General features: G+C 37.8%; 1 protein-coding gene across 1 annotated transcript in view; it reads right to left on the bottom strand.

Annotated features, from left to right (window-relative positions):
• LOC145773751 (prolow-density lipoprotein receptor-related protein 1-like) overlaps positions 1-17527 on the bottom strand; it is a 163258-nt gene that overhangs the window by 24521 nt on the left and 121210 nt on the right. Inside the window, exons 51-64 of the mRNA XM_082584884.1 lie at positions 15302-15512; positions 13232-13418; positions 12955-13065; positions 11849-12020; positions 11037-11170; positions 10599-10706; positions 10339-10455; positions 9809-9928; positions 9428-9556; positions 8280-8441; positions 7554-7701; positions 6978-7083; positions 6752-6879; positions 5247-5545 (exon numbers count right to left, since the gene is read on the bottom strand). Coding sequence (XP_082441010.1) covers positions 5247-5545; positions 6752-6879; positions 6978-7083; positions 7554-7701; positions 8280-8441; positions 9428-9556; positions 9809-9928; positions 10339-10455; positions 10599-10706; positions 11037-11170; positions 11849-12020; positions 12955-13065; positions 13232-13418; positions 15302-15512 — 2132 coding nt within the window. The remainder of the gene's footprint in view (positions 1-5246; positions 5546-6751; positions 6880-6977; positions 7084-7553; positions 7702-8279; positions 8442-9427; positions 9557-9808; positions 9929-10338; positions 10456-10598; positions 10707-11036; positions 11171-11848; positions 12021-12954; positions 13066-13231; positions 13419-15301; positions 15513-17527) is intronic.

Genomic DNA, 17527 nt, shown 5'->3' with positions numbered 1-17527 from the left:
ATATACAGGGTGATCACACCAAGTGCAGACAAATATTTATTGAAATAACAGTACATCCAAACAGGAAAAAACTTACACATATAAAGAAAAATACAAAGAAAAGTATAAATAAACAAAATGCACTCTAATTTTTCAATATACGCCTATCGTCCGTCTGCCTTTACCAAACGCCTTAGTCTGTTGTGCACTTGACTGCATGAGGTACGCGGCCACCAGTTCTTTGGACAGACGAAAAGTTATTCACTGTCCAGGCTGTGCATAATCGTCAGAATGACCGTATTTATGCAAAGAATAAAGACATCTCACTGAATGAAATGCTGATGTTTCGTACAGAAACATGCCTCTGTGATGGTTTTGGGTGGGGTAACTTCAACTGGTGAAAAAACTCCCCTCTTCTTCATTAAAGAGGGAATAAAAGTTAATCAACATGTTTATTTGAAAATGTTGAAGGAGAAATTAATTCCCAGGTTCAATGCAACATTTGGAGAAAACGGAATAACTCTTCAACAAGACGGGGCTACGTCCCACACAGCGAATCTTGTCCAGGACTGGTGTAAGGAGAATATGGCAAGGTTTTGGCCATAGGAATTATGGCCTCCATCCTCTCCTGGTTTAAACCCAATCGACTTCGCAATGTGGAGTATCTTGGAGAATAAAACCTGTTCTTCAAATCATTCAAGCATTACAGATCTGAAGGCAAAATTGCGCACTTGTTGGGACAAATATCATCAGACACCATATGTGCTTCATGCAGTCAAGTTCACAACAGACTAAGGTGTTTGGTGAAGGCAAAAAGAGGATATATTGAAAAATAAGAGTACGTTTTGCTTATTTATACTTTTCTTTGTATGTGTAAATTTTTTCATGTTTGGATGTACTATTATTTCAATAAATATTTGTCTACACTTGGTTTGATCACCCTGTACATGATTTGCTCATACCGGTCATCAAATTGTTTTTAGACAAAAAGTTTTTTTTTTTTCTTATTTTGATGCAAGTTTAAACAAACGTTTGTTAGATGAGAGTGGCTAGGTTCATTAAGCTTTTGGACAATAATTCTTGAATAAAAGAAATTGAATATTAACTATTATTAGGAATAACTTTTTTTAAATGAAATTGTGTCACAAATGTTAGTATGACGTTGACGATGTCATAAACGATTGGAGATTCTATTACAAAACTACAAAAACTTCACCTTCATACACGAAACAAAAAGCATGACGATTATGGTAACGGCACTTCATATAGAGGATTTGCTAGATGCGCAAAAATAAAGTGAAGAGATCTATCAAAACGGCGTTTGGAGATATGATTACGAAAAGTTACAATAGTGCGACATTTGGGTTTTCACGGGACAAAATGGTGACTTTTGAAGAAATTCGCCAACAACTTGCATCCAAACAGGCAAAACGGCCGCAGCTGCGCCATCCCATCATCAGATCATGGAGCAGGTATGAAGTTTTATTTCACACTGTACGAAAACTTTGTGATTACATTGGGCAGCAAACCTTTGTAAGAGAAAAACGGGTTTATTCTGCACAAATCAATACTCTTGTTTTAAGTGCCATACTGTGTAGTAGTTTTGTTCTAATCACTTTAACTTGCGAACTGGAATTATACTACGTTACCGCATGACGAGCGAAGCAACGCGCCAAAACAAAACGCAAGATAACGTTAGCCAAAGTGGAAAATTCAGACGAAAGCAAACCCAACAAAGTGCAGGCAAACCAATAATAATAATGATAGTGTTGCAAGCACAATAGTGCTAGCGCTTGTCCGTATTAATCAATGCTTCATGACCTATTTATTAATCTAGGAAAACGAAACAAAATGATGTATTCACTAAAAAGAAGACTACTTTAAATACTTCAACAATAGTTTGGATTTTCTAAGTTCAAAAACGTTTGTCACTTTTTGAATTTTTTTGTTGTTTTTCTTTTGCTTGTAAGAATTTTGGTGTAATGTAATGATTAGCCTACCCACAAAAATTAAACAAGTTAAATGTAATATTAAATATATTTATTTTATTGATCAATTTTACAAGTTCTTACTCGGGAAATTGAAAAGTACCTACTACCTATTCTGTCTCTAACCAATTTAGTTTATTGCGACGGGTGTCAAAAAAGGACATTCTCCCGTCGTGAATCCTTCTCGTTCTTCCGTCTCTCTATATAAAATCTCTGCTTTATATATGTTATGAGCATTTTTCAATTCCCCGCTTGTTTCAAAATATGGTGCCTTTTTATCAGTAATAGCCTATCGTGAGAATTATGAAGCGAAACCGGTTACACAATTGATGATGACGATGATGGCTATCCTTCGTCTTTGAGGATGATGGTCTTCGCAATAAAGCAGGTAAGGTGAACCCTCTGGACGTGGTTTTTCAGACAGGTTGAGTTGAAGCAGACTATGTTCAGAGCACCTTTTCTAGCCCCTTCCCTATTCAGGGTGAGCAGAATGGATCCTAAAGAGGGCTGCTCAGTCGTGATAACTGCGGCCGAACATCTTTCCTACTTCTTCCAAAAGATAGAGCGACAGAATCAAGTTACCACCACTAAAGTGTCGGGTCCGCATTACAAACTTCCAGCTTTCACTTGCCTGTTCCCGTTTTGCATTATCGATCGCCGTTAGGTTTGAGTGTCTTGCGTAGACGCCTGTGCGTAAGTTGATTAGCGTGGACTTGATGGCGCACACTCAACAAGCACACATAAACTTGACAAAGCCATCAGCTTTATCCAATGGCAAGGCAAGCCAAGACGATTAGAGCTGGTGGCATGCTGCAGCCTTCATCCGCCTGTTCCGCCGTTGGGGACTTTGGACTACGTTTTGTCTGGCCTCTACCTTTCGACCAACCTGACATGGGTGACCCTTCAGTTAGCAGTTAGCTCCCGCCAGTACAGCTCTAGAGGTCACTGAGGCACGGAAACTCTCTCACCACGTTAAGGTAGTAGTCCAAGGAGAGGTTTACACAATTATATCGCTTCAGAATACGAATGTGGTGAGCTAAATTCTGTGAGAGTGGCATTTGTGGGGAAGCGTGATCTAGATTCCGTGAGAGCAGAATAGGTTTTGAATTTTGACAGTTGAATTGCATTTTCAAATTTAGTTCTCATAGGTTTCTGCCAAATGTTATATATAATAATTTGAATTTGTTAGTTTAAACATGGTACATGTTACAAATGTACTTCTGAACGAGCTTTTATTTTATGACCATTCTTGCCTTGCCGTACCAAAGACTAAATGTGGTCTCCTAGCACTGCGTTGTCTCAGCGACCTTTATATTGTTTTTCCATTGGTTTAATATCCTGATGAATCTCTCACCATGGTCCTCACAGAAGTCACCAAGATTTTCTTGAAACACATCCCGATGAAAACATAAAAATAAAGCTTTTCAGACATGAGACAAGCTATGTTTTGGTAACATTTGATTAGTTTTTCCACCAACTCTTGGTAATTTCGGTCCCTTTTATTTATCAAAACCCTACCAATCACGCTTCGAGATACTTGCCACTCTTCCTTTTCTGTTTCATTTATTCTTTCTTACAAGTTTTTACCCTTTAGCATTATGTTTATCTGGGAACCCACAAATATTCCTTCTTTAGTTTTTTCAACTAATAGTCTGGGAAACACTGGGCCGATTTCTTAAAAAACTTGTTCATGAAAATCCAAAGCTTTTAAAAACTGTTTTACCAGACCTCAGTTGATAGGAGGCAGTTCCAGTAAATGTTTTTCCCGGCTTAGAAGATGCTCCCTAGTAACGTACATTTCTGGAGTTAATTTTTCCCGTGTTGGCCAATACATTTTCTCATAGTGCTCACCGTCAGCTCTACTACTCCACAAACACAAAAAAGCAAGAGTATTTTGTGTAACCACTCTAGAGACCAAGCAAAAATCCTAACATATTAAGTCACCACAAACACATCACTTAAACTGAACGTAACTGATTTTAATCAGCAGTTCCTTGACATTTTCATAATCTTCTTTCATCTGTCTTGAATAAGCAAGTGAAATTGATGGATATATGTTGCCATTGTGAAGTAACACTGCTTAGTGACTTTTGGTACAACTGTAATGCCACTGAGTAGCATCATGATCTAGTCACCTATTCCTGCAAACAGTACTCTGAAATCGTCACCAAACATATTCCACTGATTTAGCCCGAATGCTAAAAACTCTGCTTCAGATTTTTTTAAGATCCAGATCACGTATTAATTCATCCAATTCTCTTTAGCTGGAAAATGAGGTTCTGAAATGGTTGGTGCATATTCCGCACCAGTGTCTGTATTTTTGCTGGTTGCTGAGTCTTCACAAGTAACTTAATTTTCTATCTAGTAAAACAATGAAGAATAAGCACACAGCATATAAAAAATTGAATCCAGTCTCAGAACATATAAATAGCTGTTAGTGATTCACAGAAAAAACTAACATTTGATTGTGGGTTTGGAACTGGTAAGGCTGAACTGTGAGGAATAGGAGCAGTGAATGAGGGTGTAACTTGGACATGTTATTGCTCTTCTTCCGCTGATCTTGGGATACTTCGATTTGTTTATTATGCTCAAACTCTAGAAACTGCAAATGACATAACTTTTCCAGAACCCACTCAACCATCCTTCAAGATTAGATCGACAGCTGCCACAGAGTCTATGTGGTGCTCATGACTAATCCTGATATTATCAATGTTCATCGGAAAATATAGTCTGGTCGCTGTCCAAAAGGTCTACTTTGTTCCTAATTCTATATGCGGTGTGTTTACTGCTGATGTAGTATCCAAATACATAGTAAAAGCAAAAAAGCAATCCGGTAAATTTTCTGAGATGAGCAGAGCACGTTTTTTTATGAAATAAAAGCACTTTTTCCTGCAAAATTTCACACTTTCACATGCCCATTCACTTCCTCAAGCAAATAGGACGCCGATTTACAAACAAGAGCATAAAAAACCCGCACTTTAAAAAAAACGGAAATCGTTGTATCTTGAAAACGATCTATGATAGAAAAAAAATGATAGCATTTTCGGAATCAACCCTTGCAAGTTATAGAGACACTAAAAAATGTAGCCGAAAATAAAATTTTTGAATTTTATGACAGTGCTATTGGAATAGTTGAATGCTTCTTTATTTTTCATTTGGCGTTTTGTAAGAATAGATTGATCCATGTCCATTGTTTATTTACACACATCACCGCCCAGTTGCTTCACAGAAAAAGCTTTAAACTGTAAGTCAATGTTAAAATTAGTTTCAAGAACTTACCTATGTCAGTCCAATACAAATTCCTAGCCACCCAGTCGACAGCAATGCCGTGAACCTCTCTGGTGTTGGTCTTATGCAGTGTGTCTACAATTTGAACGACGTTCCAGCCTTTTTCCATGTCAATCAATGACAGAGGTTTGTTCAGGTCCATTCTTTGTATCAAGCTACGTTCGTTTTGTACATCGGCCCAATATATTTTCTGTTCTTGCCAATCAAAATCGATGCCGACGACATGGCTTAAATGAGCAGCACGTATGGTCGGGTCACTAGCGTTTATCGTCATCTCTTGAAGAAAGTACCTACCAAATTACATTTAAATTAGCTTGAAATAAAGTAACGAATTTGTCACTTTCTTTTCTTTATTAAAAATTGGACGCTTCAAAAGAAGTCAAAAAGTGAAATGATTTTTTAAAGTTTAACTGCGCTAGGGAAGTAGCTTTGTCTGAAGTTATAACGACAGCATGCAATTGCACCACACGATGACTTTTTGGAGATCAAAACAAGAGAAAATATACAAAATATAGGTACGGCTACGGCATGCTCACCAGTGCATAAAAAAGACATTCTACAAAAAATTTTGATTATTACGTACAACCATTGGCGTACTCAAAAAATTTATGGGGAAGAAATTCATTTAGTTTTTACTGGTGTAAAAGTGGTCCCACCTTGACAAAAAAGATACAAAAATGATAAGATAAAGTTCGCAAAATACTAAGCGTTCGGCATTAACGTCAGTAAGATGGCCAGTTGTTCCTTTACGACAACTCAATTTATTACATCCTGGGTAGAGGTGAGCGGAGCTTTTTCAACAACCAGCTTAAGGTGGGAGTCGCAGGATTGAATGATGATTTTAGATTTAAAGTTGCTATGCACACCATTTTTGTATCATGCACACAAACAATAGCATTGGATTTCAAAATGTAGAAAAGTTGGGTCAAAACGAACAAAAGTCGTTTCAAAACGTTGTCAAAATACATAATCACAAAATGCGATTTAATTGCAACTACACCAAATTGATCTGTCTAATCAAACCTACAGGAAAGCGAGTGGTTTCAAGAAACAGTGGATACTGAATGCAGTACTAAACAACAGTTCTGATGGCAATAAATTTGGATTGACCGATTAAACTTCAAACAATTTGAGGGTCATCAGCCAACCAATTTAAGGGTTGTTGACCTATAAGCCGCAAAGAGTGAAGACCAAACTAGATGACAAGCAAAAAACCTCAAACTCACATGTCAGCTACCCTTGATTTCACTTTTTTGTTGCATCACAGAAAATCGCATAGTTTTTCACCATAAAATTACATCATTCCTAACCTCAATGGGGAAGATAAAAGAACATAAATAATAAGTACAGAAAACAATTTTTTGAGATAAAAGGCTTACAAAAAAGGAAATCACCGCGCGTACGGTCACTGATGCAAATAATTCCTTACAATTAGTCGTGACGTCAGCATTAATTAGAAAATTATGATAATTAAAAACAAATACAGTTGAACATACTTGTTAGCAAAAATGATGTACGGTGGTCCCGTGTGTGATCCAGCCACACAGTTGGCAGGATCGTGTTGATCTCGGTAGTATCCGGATGCGCAGGAACAAAGAAAGCCACCTCTTTTGTTGCTGCATCTCTAAAGTAATGGGGGATTTAGGGCACAGTCGTACAAGGCGCCGACTCATTCAATTTTTTTAAAGTTATAGTACGGCATACAACATTCACGCTCGATACCTGGGAACAAGGAGGGTATGGATATGATTCCTCGCATTCGTCTATATCAAGGCATGAGTAGGCGTCGTCAGCCAGACGATAGCCGCTATAACACGAGCAATTATACCTAAGACAACATATCCAGCCATTAGTTACAGTCGCTATGGTTACAGTTTACCCTTTTCACCAGGGTAAAAATCATGGTCAAATTATATATCGGTTTCTTATTGGAGTTGCGTTATTTGCTGTTTTGTAGTGAATCCTTTCCATAGAAATGAGTTTGAAACATTAATCACGTTTCAAAGTTCAAAATCTTGAACTAGACCAGATTTAAACTTGATGTTTATTTTTCTTCATTACTTTACCATGAACCATTGAACCTCCTTAAGATAACAACAGTTTAACAGTTTTAAGATCTGATATTTCCACAACGCATGCACAATGTTTATTTTAAGATATCTAAGCTTTGCACAACCCGTTTGTAACAATTGTGAGAAGCAACCATTATTATTATCAGATGTTAGTTAAATCAATGAAGGCGTTATCGTCACGACAGCTTGAGGTTAAATAAGCAATAAGCATGCAAAAAGGTCCTACTTGTATAAACTCTCCACGCATATCTGGGCGCATCTGTGCAAGTGCGTGGTCGAACATTCGCTTACATTGCAATGCATCTCATCAGAACCGGATGGAAGACAGTCGAGAATTCCGTTGCAAGCTTTGCTCAAAGGAAGACAGGTGTAGCCTGAATGTGATACATGTCGATTAAGACGTGACCGTTTATCAATACAACAACTGGCAACTAGGCTAAAGAAAAATGCATTCGGACCATTTTAGCAAGACAATTCACTCCCAAAAGTGTAAGCACATAGCCGACCCCGGATTTGCTTCTCGTTGAGCTGGTTTAAAATGTTACTTTAAAGCTGGGCACTACAACGGAAGCAACCTGACAATTTGAAGTTCTGGATCAATTAATGGTACGACCAACACAACGCATCATTAACACAAACACAATATCATGCTAATGTTGTCAGAACATTTCTTCCAAGGGATGGTACAAGTCAACATTCCGCTAGGTTGCATCTTCCCAGCCGCATAGACACTGGAATTACGAACTGTAGAAGAAATTTTTTTTTAACGATTAATTATTATTGCCCTCTGCGGTTGTTCTTTTGAAGTGCGAATTCACACGACACAACCCTTCGACAAGGCTGTCATACTTGTACTAATGGACTAATACTCTTCGACAACCTTTCGCACAGTCAACATTAAAAGAACTGTATATTTAGTTGTAAGAATATTTTTATAAAATTCACAACTGACCATCAGAGCACAAGAAGTGTGTGGAAAGAACGCAGTTGTTAACGACGGAGCAGTCAATCTCATCATCGCCATCAGGACAGTCGTTATCCCGGTCACAGACAAAGCTCTTTAGCACACAAGTGACGCCATCATTGCAAAGATGGTCATTGCAAAGAGGATATTCTGCACAATATTAATATAAGACACTTGTGCATTCTGCTTTTTTTTGTCGTATCCAGGCTTACACCGATTATATTAAAGACTTAGATTAAGTGGACGGGAAGGCAAGGAAGCCAATCTTCGTGTCCACCTTCAAGCATGTCTTCAAGTGTCTTAGCCAAGACACAGCCGTATGCTGATGAGTGGTGTCGAACCGGCACCCTTTCGAGTGCCGTACCGGAGATCTCACCATTCGGCTATGCGTTCTGCTGAAACTCAAAAACATTGCAGCACGATTAACTGAATTCAATAGAAAAATGTGGTAGAAATTACAACAAAAATCTGTGTAAAGAGTTGATCAGCGTTGTTGTAAGTAAGCTAGTTGGTCGCTTGTATTTTACTCGTAATTTTCAGCGTGGGAGGGAGACAAAAAGTAATCTGGACAGTGTACCAAGGTAGACTCTTTAACGCAGGACAACTTCCTTATAAACTCAACTGATTGCAGTCATTAATATCCTTCTTGCACTCAGTTCAGTTATAAAACAAAAAAAGTAATGGCAGGGGGTGAAAATCGAAACCATGCTATCGAAATGACCACATCCCTCGCGATAACCCACTAGGCAACGTTGCTGACGGCGATACGTTCACTTAATTTACTTTGTATCAAAATCTTTCGAGAAGAACGCTCACAATACCACGTGATGAGTTACATGACTGCAATCTGCTGATTCGTCAGCAAAACTGCCCTATGTTAAAGTACCTACAGTACACCAATGTGTTTGGTTTAATGCTAATATATATTCTACTAATCACTTGTTGGTTGCAGTGTATACCGCAACATTTTAAGTTTAAGGCAACCTAATAATGTTGCCAATAGTTTCTTTTGTTTAAGATATTTAAACGTTGGGAACCTTTGAGTTGTGATTTGAGTTGCCCAGAGTAAGTAGCAGGCCAATTTCGTATCGTTGAATCTGTAATATTTTAAACGCGTACAATACATAATAATCTACCGCATTCAAATTCATCGCTTCCATCTGGGCAGTCCATTTCCTTGTCGCATTTCCATGCAGCTTCAATACATTTGTCACCGGAATGACACTTGAACATTCCCTCGCTACAATTTCCAATAGTATTGTCCACTGTAAGTGCATCTCGGTAAGAAAAACAAACGAAAGTTATTAATTTAAATCAACAAGCAAACGCGTAATTTCATGTTTTGAAAACACCACCTTAGAAAAGAGTACCGACAATGAAGCCTTTTATTATGTCATTGACGTTTCAAGAACCATAAACCTTCACAGTCGATCAGGATTGAATGAAGTTTGTTCAGTTGACATGGCATAGCATTATACGCTCGTAATCAACAACGAAGCAATCAACTTGCTACATACCACAAGACACTTCATCCGAGTCATCTTCACAGTCACCAGCGCCGTCGCATACCCAGGTATATGAAATGCAGTGGCCATCGTTAACACATGAAAACTGCGATGCTTTACAAGTGCGCTCACCTAGTAATAATAAAGGTTCGTCTGTAAAATCACGAAACATTAGTGTAAATGATAACTAGAAATTAAATTTTGGACAAAAGCAACAAAACGGTATGTATAGTAAAAATACACGAATGCAAATGAGAATGAATACATGAATACGTGAAAATACAAATGATGTTTGAGATAAAGCAATGCACATGACCGAGATTCCATGACTTTCCGTCAAATGCGCTTGCACATTTTTCTGTGTGGAAAAAAATGGTTGCTGTTTATACGTTTGCAAATATATCATGTTGTGACGTATCATGACGTGGCCAATCCAATAGGAATTTGTGCGCGTCGTGTTTGGGTGGTTTATTTCTTTTTAGGTAAAATAAATATTTGATGCCATAAAATCGATAAAAGTACAAAAGTGTATCCGCTCTCACCACATCCAATCTCATCACTTCCATCATCACAATCCTCCTCACCATCACACCGGTACGCTTGCAGGATGCATCTCGAATTGCTCACGCACTGGAAGGTGCCAGTTGGACAAGTCTTATCTGAAGGTTGAAACAAAATACTATTACTTCACACACAGAGGCGTTCAGTAAAACAACCATCGATCACCGCTTAGAAAATGTTCGAAAACCGGAAGTAAACAGGTTAGGTAAGTGTACTGTTGCATTTGCTAGTGATAACTTACTACATCTTTCGTCCGAACCATCGCCGCAGTCCTCATCCTCATCACAAAGCCAAGAGGATGGAATACACATGCCAACATCACACTTAAACTGGCCCTCTTCGCACGCTGCTGCAGAGTGAAAATATATGACTCGAAAAGTGCGCTAGTTGCAGACAGAGTATTCCCTGCTTATGAACCTCGTCTCGATACTGAGCGTATAGGAAGGGGGAACTTTCGGCTGTTCCAGAACACATAAATTGTTATGACCGATTATGAGCCTACAAACAACAGTCTGATTGGTGCATGGTACAAGAGAGAGAGATTCACAATGGAAACAAGCTGACTTATAAAAACAGTAAAAAAATCGACAACGTTTCAAGCGTGTAGCTTTAGTTTAGTATTTTTTTTAGAAGATTCATGCTAAATGTTAAAAAGCAAAGTTCTTTTTCATGGTCTTACCCACAATTGTTGTTTCGTTCTTACTCAAACAATCGATTTCGTCGCTCCTATCGGAGTCGTTGCAATCGTTCACACCATCACACACGAGTTGGTTGGAAATGCATCGGTTATTGGAACACATCCAATACCCTTCTCTGGTAAATACGCCATGAAAGATTAGTGCGTCATTACGTGACGTCTACAAAGTGGAACAAGCTAATCAGCAATAACGCAATGTAAAATGCCAGGGAGTGTGTCGCTTATCACTCAGCTTGACTCCACCGCAAACAGCAGTTTGTTGGTCTTTCTCGAGTAAATTTTTCTTCATTTTTTTTAAAATTTTAATACCTTAATATTAACGGAACTTTGTAATTTTGATTTTTTAGAAGAACTGAGCGCTGACGATGGGACGACTTAATGGATAAGACGCTAGCTTTACAATCATAAGATTCTGGTTTCACTCCTGGCTACAAATGGTTGTTGAAATTCACCGTTCATCTCCCCAGGATGTAATAAATTAAGCAGTAATTTCTGAATAGGTAGCTGAAGGAAAGAAACTGGTCACCTCACTCTAATGAGTGCCAAAGGCTCAGTAACATAAGAAGCAAACTTTATATTCCTATTTCCCGATGCTTGGCATCAAGCATGGATAATTATTAATTATATACCCATTATATACACCTTTTGTTTCAGGGATCGGAAATAAAAGCGGTTGGTCTTTTCGCACAGTTTATTTTGATTAAGTATTCAGGTGATAATTTCATAGTCAACAGAATATAACATCATTCATCAAAATGAAATTTAAAAAATCACAGATTGGTTCCATCACCAACCTGCACTGCCTTGTATTGCAGTAGAAAGGGTGTTCGTCGTTGTTATTCGGGCAATCGTTTGAACCATCGCATGTCAGGTTGTAGCTGATGCAAAATGGGTCGACATAAAAGTAACTGTGTGGAAGAAGAAGATGACAGTCGAACATATCTGCCTCACAATGCAATGTCGCCCCTGTGTGATAAGACTTCGTCAAGCATGTCTTACTTCAGATACAACAAACGTTTGTAAATTTCAAAATGTGAGGATAACGCAACAAGCACACAATTCGAATTCACAATTCTTTTTCTTCAATGTGTGAGTCTCTGGGGTTGAGGGTGTATACTTTTACCACCCCAGATTCACGTTGTTCAAGGACTACACTGAAAGGCTACTAGAACCAGTCTTTGGTTTCATCATCCATGACGCGCAGACCTTCCACTCCGTTAGGTGGCTTGAAGATGATACAGACCAGCATTGATGACGTGGTCTGTTCCCCGGCATTCAGAATTGAAGAGTCCAGGTGCAATGTGCATAACGATCAAACTCCATTATTTATTTGTGATTTTAAAATTTTACCATCTCCTGTTGTGTTAACATCGAAAGTTTTATGTAGCAGCCTTTTTTGAGGCAAAACGATGAATATCTCTCAAAATAAGGCTTTAAAATAACAAGGTTCAGCTACAAAACGATCAATCTCAAACTTAGTTTTCAGTTTACTCGAAAAGTTAGTTTTGGTAGTTTGATCGTTTTGCACATGGACTCTTCAATTGAAAACCCGTCTTTTCGTGTTATTACAATAGTTGTTTCATAAAAGCGCAACTGATGAAATCAGAATTACATCTCATAGTTTCAAGTTTTGCTTCTATGCAAAATATATTTCGACCAAAGACAATTCCACTTTTGCAAAATCAAATTGACTTATGGGCTGATGCATAAACCTGATTAAGATGAATACTTCACAGTATTATACACATTGTGTGTATGGCAGTATTTTGCAACGACGATTTCTAGTTTGAAATCACGTTATTTGCAGGATCTCCCATGGATGTCAATGTAGTGGAATTTTTTTTCTCCGGTAAAGATAAATGCTAAAGTGATTCAAACCAAAGAATTCATATCAGCTTACCACTACATCGAGAAGACAGCGACCCATCTGGACACAAACACATCGCTTCACCAGTGTCCGACACCACGCAGCTGTATTTGCATGTGTGTGTTTCGCAAGGATTAGTCATGCCTGCCAAGCAACGGCAAGTTTAAATTAAAAGTTAGAAGAAAAAATGCATTACCTGAAAACGTTATCCTGACTGCATTAAGGCATTAATAGCCATTGTATTAATGTAATAACCTATGCCTATGACGTTGGCGAATATGACAGCATCAGAAAACCCATAAATACGAACATGTATCGTTGTAGTACGCCAGAACGCTCATCAGATCCACGTAATCGTAGCGTTCCAATACTTCCGGGGAAGTTCCAGTCCACTTATTTACACGGATGATCTCTCCAGGTTTCCATTTGCTCCAGTACAAGTGGTTTCCCAATACAGCAAGCGAAAACACGTGCCCCAGTCCGCCAAAATATATGACCTAAAATTTTGGAGGCGGTTTGTCAAGAAATGTTGCAGGCGTACAAGATGAAAAGGTAAATTATGCAGCATCCAAAATGGTGCAGCAACCAATATCAATAACACTTAACTTTTCGAAAAAACGGAGTATTGTACACATAAATAATGAAGTAAACGTTAATGCCTGATGACCTTTCTTGCGGTTTCTCGATGTAATGGAGAATGAAAAGCTGCACAAAATCCTTCATTTATTCAGTTGGGGTGCAAGGAAACAATTAAACATAAATAGTAATTAAAACCAGTCTGGTTAAGAAACTTGAACAATTTATTGATAAAACCTTCGCCACCGTAAAGGCGGCTTGTTTAGTATATGCAAAACCACTGGAAAATGAAAACATAAAAACTAATTTGTGAAATCAACTGAGAGCACTGTGAAAACCATTTATAACAGTGGTGTCCAATAAGTGCCATGCGCGGCGTATTTGAAAGTGGCACTCGAGCTATTGCAAAAATTCTATACAAAAATGGCAACGGTAACATGCAAACTTCAAATTTGAACTGCTAGTAATAGTATAAGTTGATCATCTAAGTTGAAGTTGATAAATATAGTTTTTGTGTATGTGTAGTGGGACTTTGGTCTTCGTTTGAACTATCCTTATCATACAAATAATGGACTACATTTTGGCACTTGTGCTATGAGAGAATCGGACAAACCTTGTAACAGAATATGATTTGTAACTTTGTCAACGTGAAACCAGGAGTTTTACATAAATGCAGGTTCACACGTTGGCGTAAGTCAAAAGTTTAGAAAACCACACCTACCCAAAACCAAACCCAGTTTTATCGAATTTAATTACATATTGAAGAATAATTCTACTCTAAACTTCATTTTCGAAAATCATCTCACAATTGCTTATCGACGATGTCCAACTGCGTGGCATCTTAACGTTTTCTAAACTTAAATTTTTGTCAATGCCACAGAAACTAATGGATTTTATCACTGCCATCGAAACAATGCTTTACTTGCCAGCACTCCACTGTAATAAAACGTTTAAGAGCTCCAACAATACAAAAATACAAAAAAAGTTTTCAATTTTTTAACACATTACCTGCAACACAGAAGTGCCACAAACAATATGTAGATGAAACCAGCCCTAAGCTAAAACTAATAATAACTTATTTTACACCATTTGGGTTTAAAATAGCGTCGAAGTTAAAAAAACAGAATATTCCAGCGCTTGCTCAGTATGAAAAAGAATAAAACCAAATTCACCATTGATTCTCACTTCAATCTGCCAGACCACAGCAGAGTGTTCATAATTTTTAACTTCCATTTTGATAGTAGACACACTGTATAAAACGACAAATTACAGAAAGGAAAAGAAACGTGGTGCATTGAAACTCTTAGTACCATCGAATGGCTCGACTTCAACACTAATCTTAAATTTAACTTCTCTACTGATTTTTCTCATTTTCACGTTGATTTTAATTTAGTTTTTCTTGTGTTCACCACGCCCCACTTTGTGAAGGGCAGTGTTGTAATTACAATTTTGCAAATATTCATATTGGTTAACTTTAACGTTTTAGTTACTTTACAACTTATGCTATCAATAAATCTTTGGCTAGTAATAATTTTCACAGTGCTCTTAGATGAGTTAGCCATTCATTTATTCATTTAATGTTTGTTTTCATTTACTTGTGCTTTTCCGGATACTGAAGCCACCTTTGGGGTAGTGAAAGCTTTACCAACAAATTACACAAGTTTCCGAAAGTAGCTGGTTTTATTTACTTGTAAAGACGAATATTTAGACATGAAACCAACATACTACATATTTTAAAGCTTCGTAATCCGTTGAAGACATTTTCATACTAATGATCATTTCATATTAAATAAATACAACCTGCCTTTCTGTTTTTGCCATTGAAGTCACAACGCTCAATTTTATTAAGGTTTGCATCCGCCCAGTACAGTTGCTTCACCACAATGTCCACGGTAAGACCATTCGGAATAGCCACTTTAGTGGAGATGATTTTGGTAATATTTTTACCGCTAGTGGTCACACGAAGAATGCCAGGGTTGTTTTCGTTCCAGTTCGTCCAAAATATCAAGTTTGGACTGAAAGTTAAATAGAGAAAAGGTTACTCAAAAGAATAAATGAGTGACCTAAAGGTAGAGTGGCCCAAGTCGAAAATCTTCATTTTGAGTAAATCGACTTCAAAGTTAGGCACTTTTTTTACTATGAAGGTGAAGTTGAATCTATCCAGTGAAGTACAGGGAACAATTCATATGACTACAAAAAAAATTTCGGAAAATTGTGTGGTCATATGACGTCACGTTTTTTTTTTATTAGCTTTTTTTATACTTGGGTCACTCTACTGTTTGCTTTCTTTAGCGAAAAAAGTGACCCAAGTTTACTTGGTTTTGCAAAAATTCATAATTTCCCAACAGTAAACTGGCCCATCTAAAAAAATTTGAATAAAAAAAAAATAATAAATGCATGTTTTAATGAAATTTTATACAGTGGATAATTGCAACGCATATTTTTGGATTGGGGCAGGATAAATTTGACTTACGCTTAATATAATGAATCGTTTGGCAAGCAACTGGTACCAAAAATTTCCGTAAAAACGTTTTTACTTCAAAGTTCAGTATTCTGATCTAACTCATGACATCATCAAAACTTAATGATAAGCAACCATAAATAAAATGGTACACAACATCTGGGCGAAACCCTCTTGGGCGACGAACCATGTGGGCGACGGTAGCGAAAGTTTAGCCGTTTAAAACGGTGGTGACCTATATAATTTATCTAGTTGCTTTGCGGCGTCACGGTTTATCGTGAAGCTTAAGAGAAACCCCTAAGAAAAGAGCTAAACGAAGACTTCCCAAGAGGAATGGCCAAAAAGTGGTTGACGTCAGTTCTGAGCGCTCCTTTCCCGTTATCGAAACTTGTCAGTCGCAATACCGATGCGCGATGCTGATGGTGCATTCTGTTGAAACATTTTTCGATATAAGCGACAGGCAGCAGAATCATCTGGCAACCACTGCGAAGTTCTGATTCCGTGTGACTTCAAGTCTTAAAATGTAATGACTGTCAGTCACAATGTGTTCTGTAAACTGCTGATGCGCCTACGCAGCGTCTAGAGCAGCAGTTAACTTTTTGCCTTGTCAGCACCACCTTAGAATTACCAACCAGTTCTCGCACCCCCTCCTAGGATTGGCTGAAAAGTAATAGTCACCTACAGTTCAAAATTTTTGTTGAAACCTGGTAAAACAACTTTGTTTCTTACGTCATATTATAACAAACCTTGATAATTCAGCATCCCCGCACCGCCTAGGCACAGGTCTCGCACCCCTTAGTGGTGCGTGCACCCCTAGTTAAGAGCATTCGGATTAAAAAATATCAGGTGACGTTCAGTAGCAGAGGACACAGCTTGTATTAACCACACGCAAATCAGTAGCTTTTACTGCAGTAAATGATTTTATTTTAAGTGCCCACGTTCATTATAGTTTAAGACTTGAAATCACACGGAATCGGAACTCTGCAGTGGTTGCCGGATGATTCTTCTGCATGTCGCTTATATCGAAAAATGTTTCAACAGAATGCACCATCAGCATCGGTAAAGTTTTCAATGCAAGTGTAAATGACAATATTTAAAACTCGGTATGGAGTGAAAATGGAAAGCAATATTCCAGCGGTTCAAGGATAAACCCAATAAAAACTGTCCTTGCCCTGTAACCAGACAATAACCACATTAAATTTCAGTATGGGCTGTTGGTATCAGCTATTGTATAATGCGAATAAAGAACCAACAGAGAGATGACAATTAAGTTTTATTTTGTTGATGTTGTGGAATTTATACACTCATAACATTTTATGTTATGCATGTTGACTGATGATGATATTTTGTCAATCATATTGCTTTATATATGTATGCTACAACATGCACTGCCTTAGCTTGTTCAAAGTTCAACACGAATCCTGCGCTAAATTGGAAAACTTTCACTATAGATAAGTCTCTAGTTACATTCCCGAATCACCTTCCAATTACTTGTTCCAGACTATCATTGTAAGAAAGCTTTCTTAGCACACCACCTCACAATCCCAAAAATCTGGAGAAAAGCTTTAG

The sequence above is a fragment of the Aplidium turbinatum genome, chromosome 7, assembly GCF_918807975.1.
Source record: "Aplidium turbinatum chromosome 7, kaAplTurb1.1, whole genome shotgun sequence".
NCBI lineage: Eukaryota > Metazoa > Chordata > Ascidiacea > Aplousobranchia > Polyclinidae > Aplidium > Aplidium turbinatum.
Note: the sequence above shows the minus strand (reverse complement) of the source record. Positions and strands in the feature narration are given on the sequence as shown.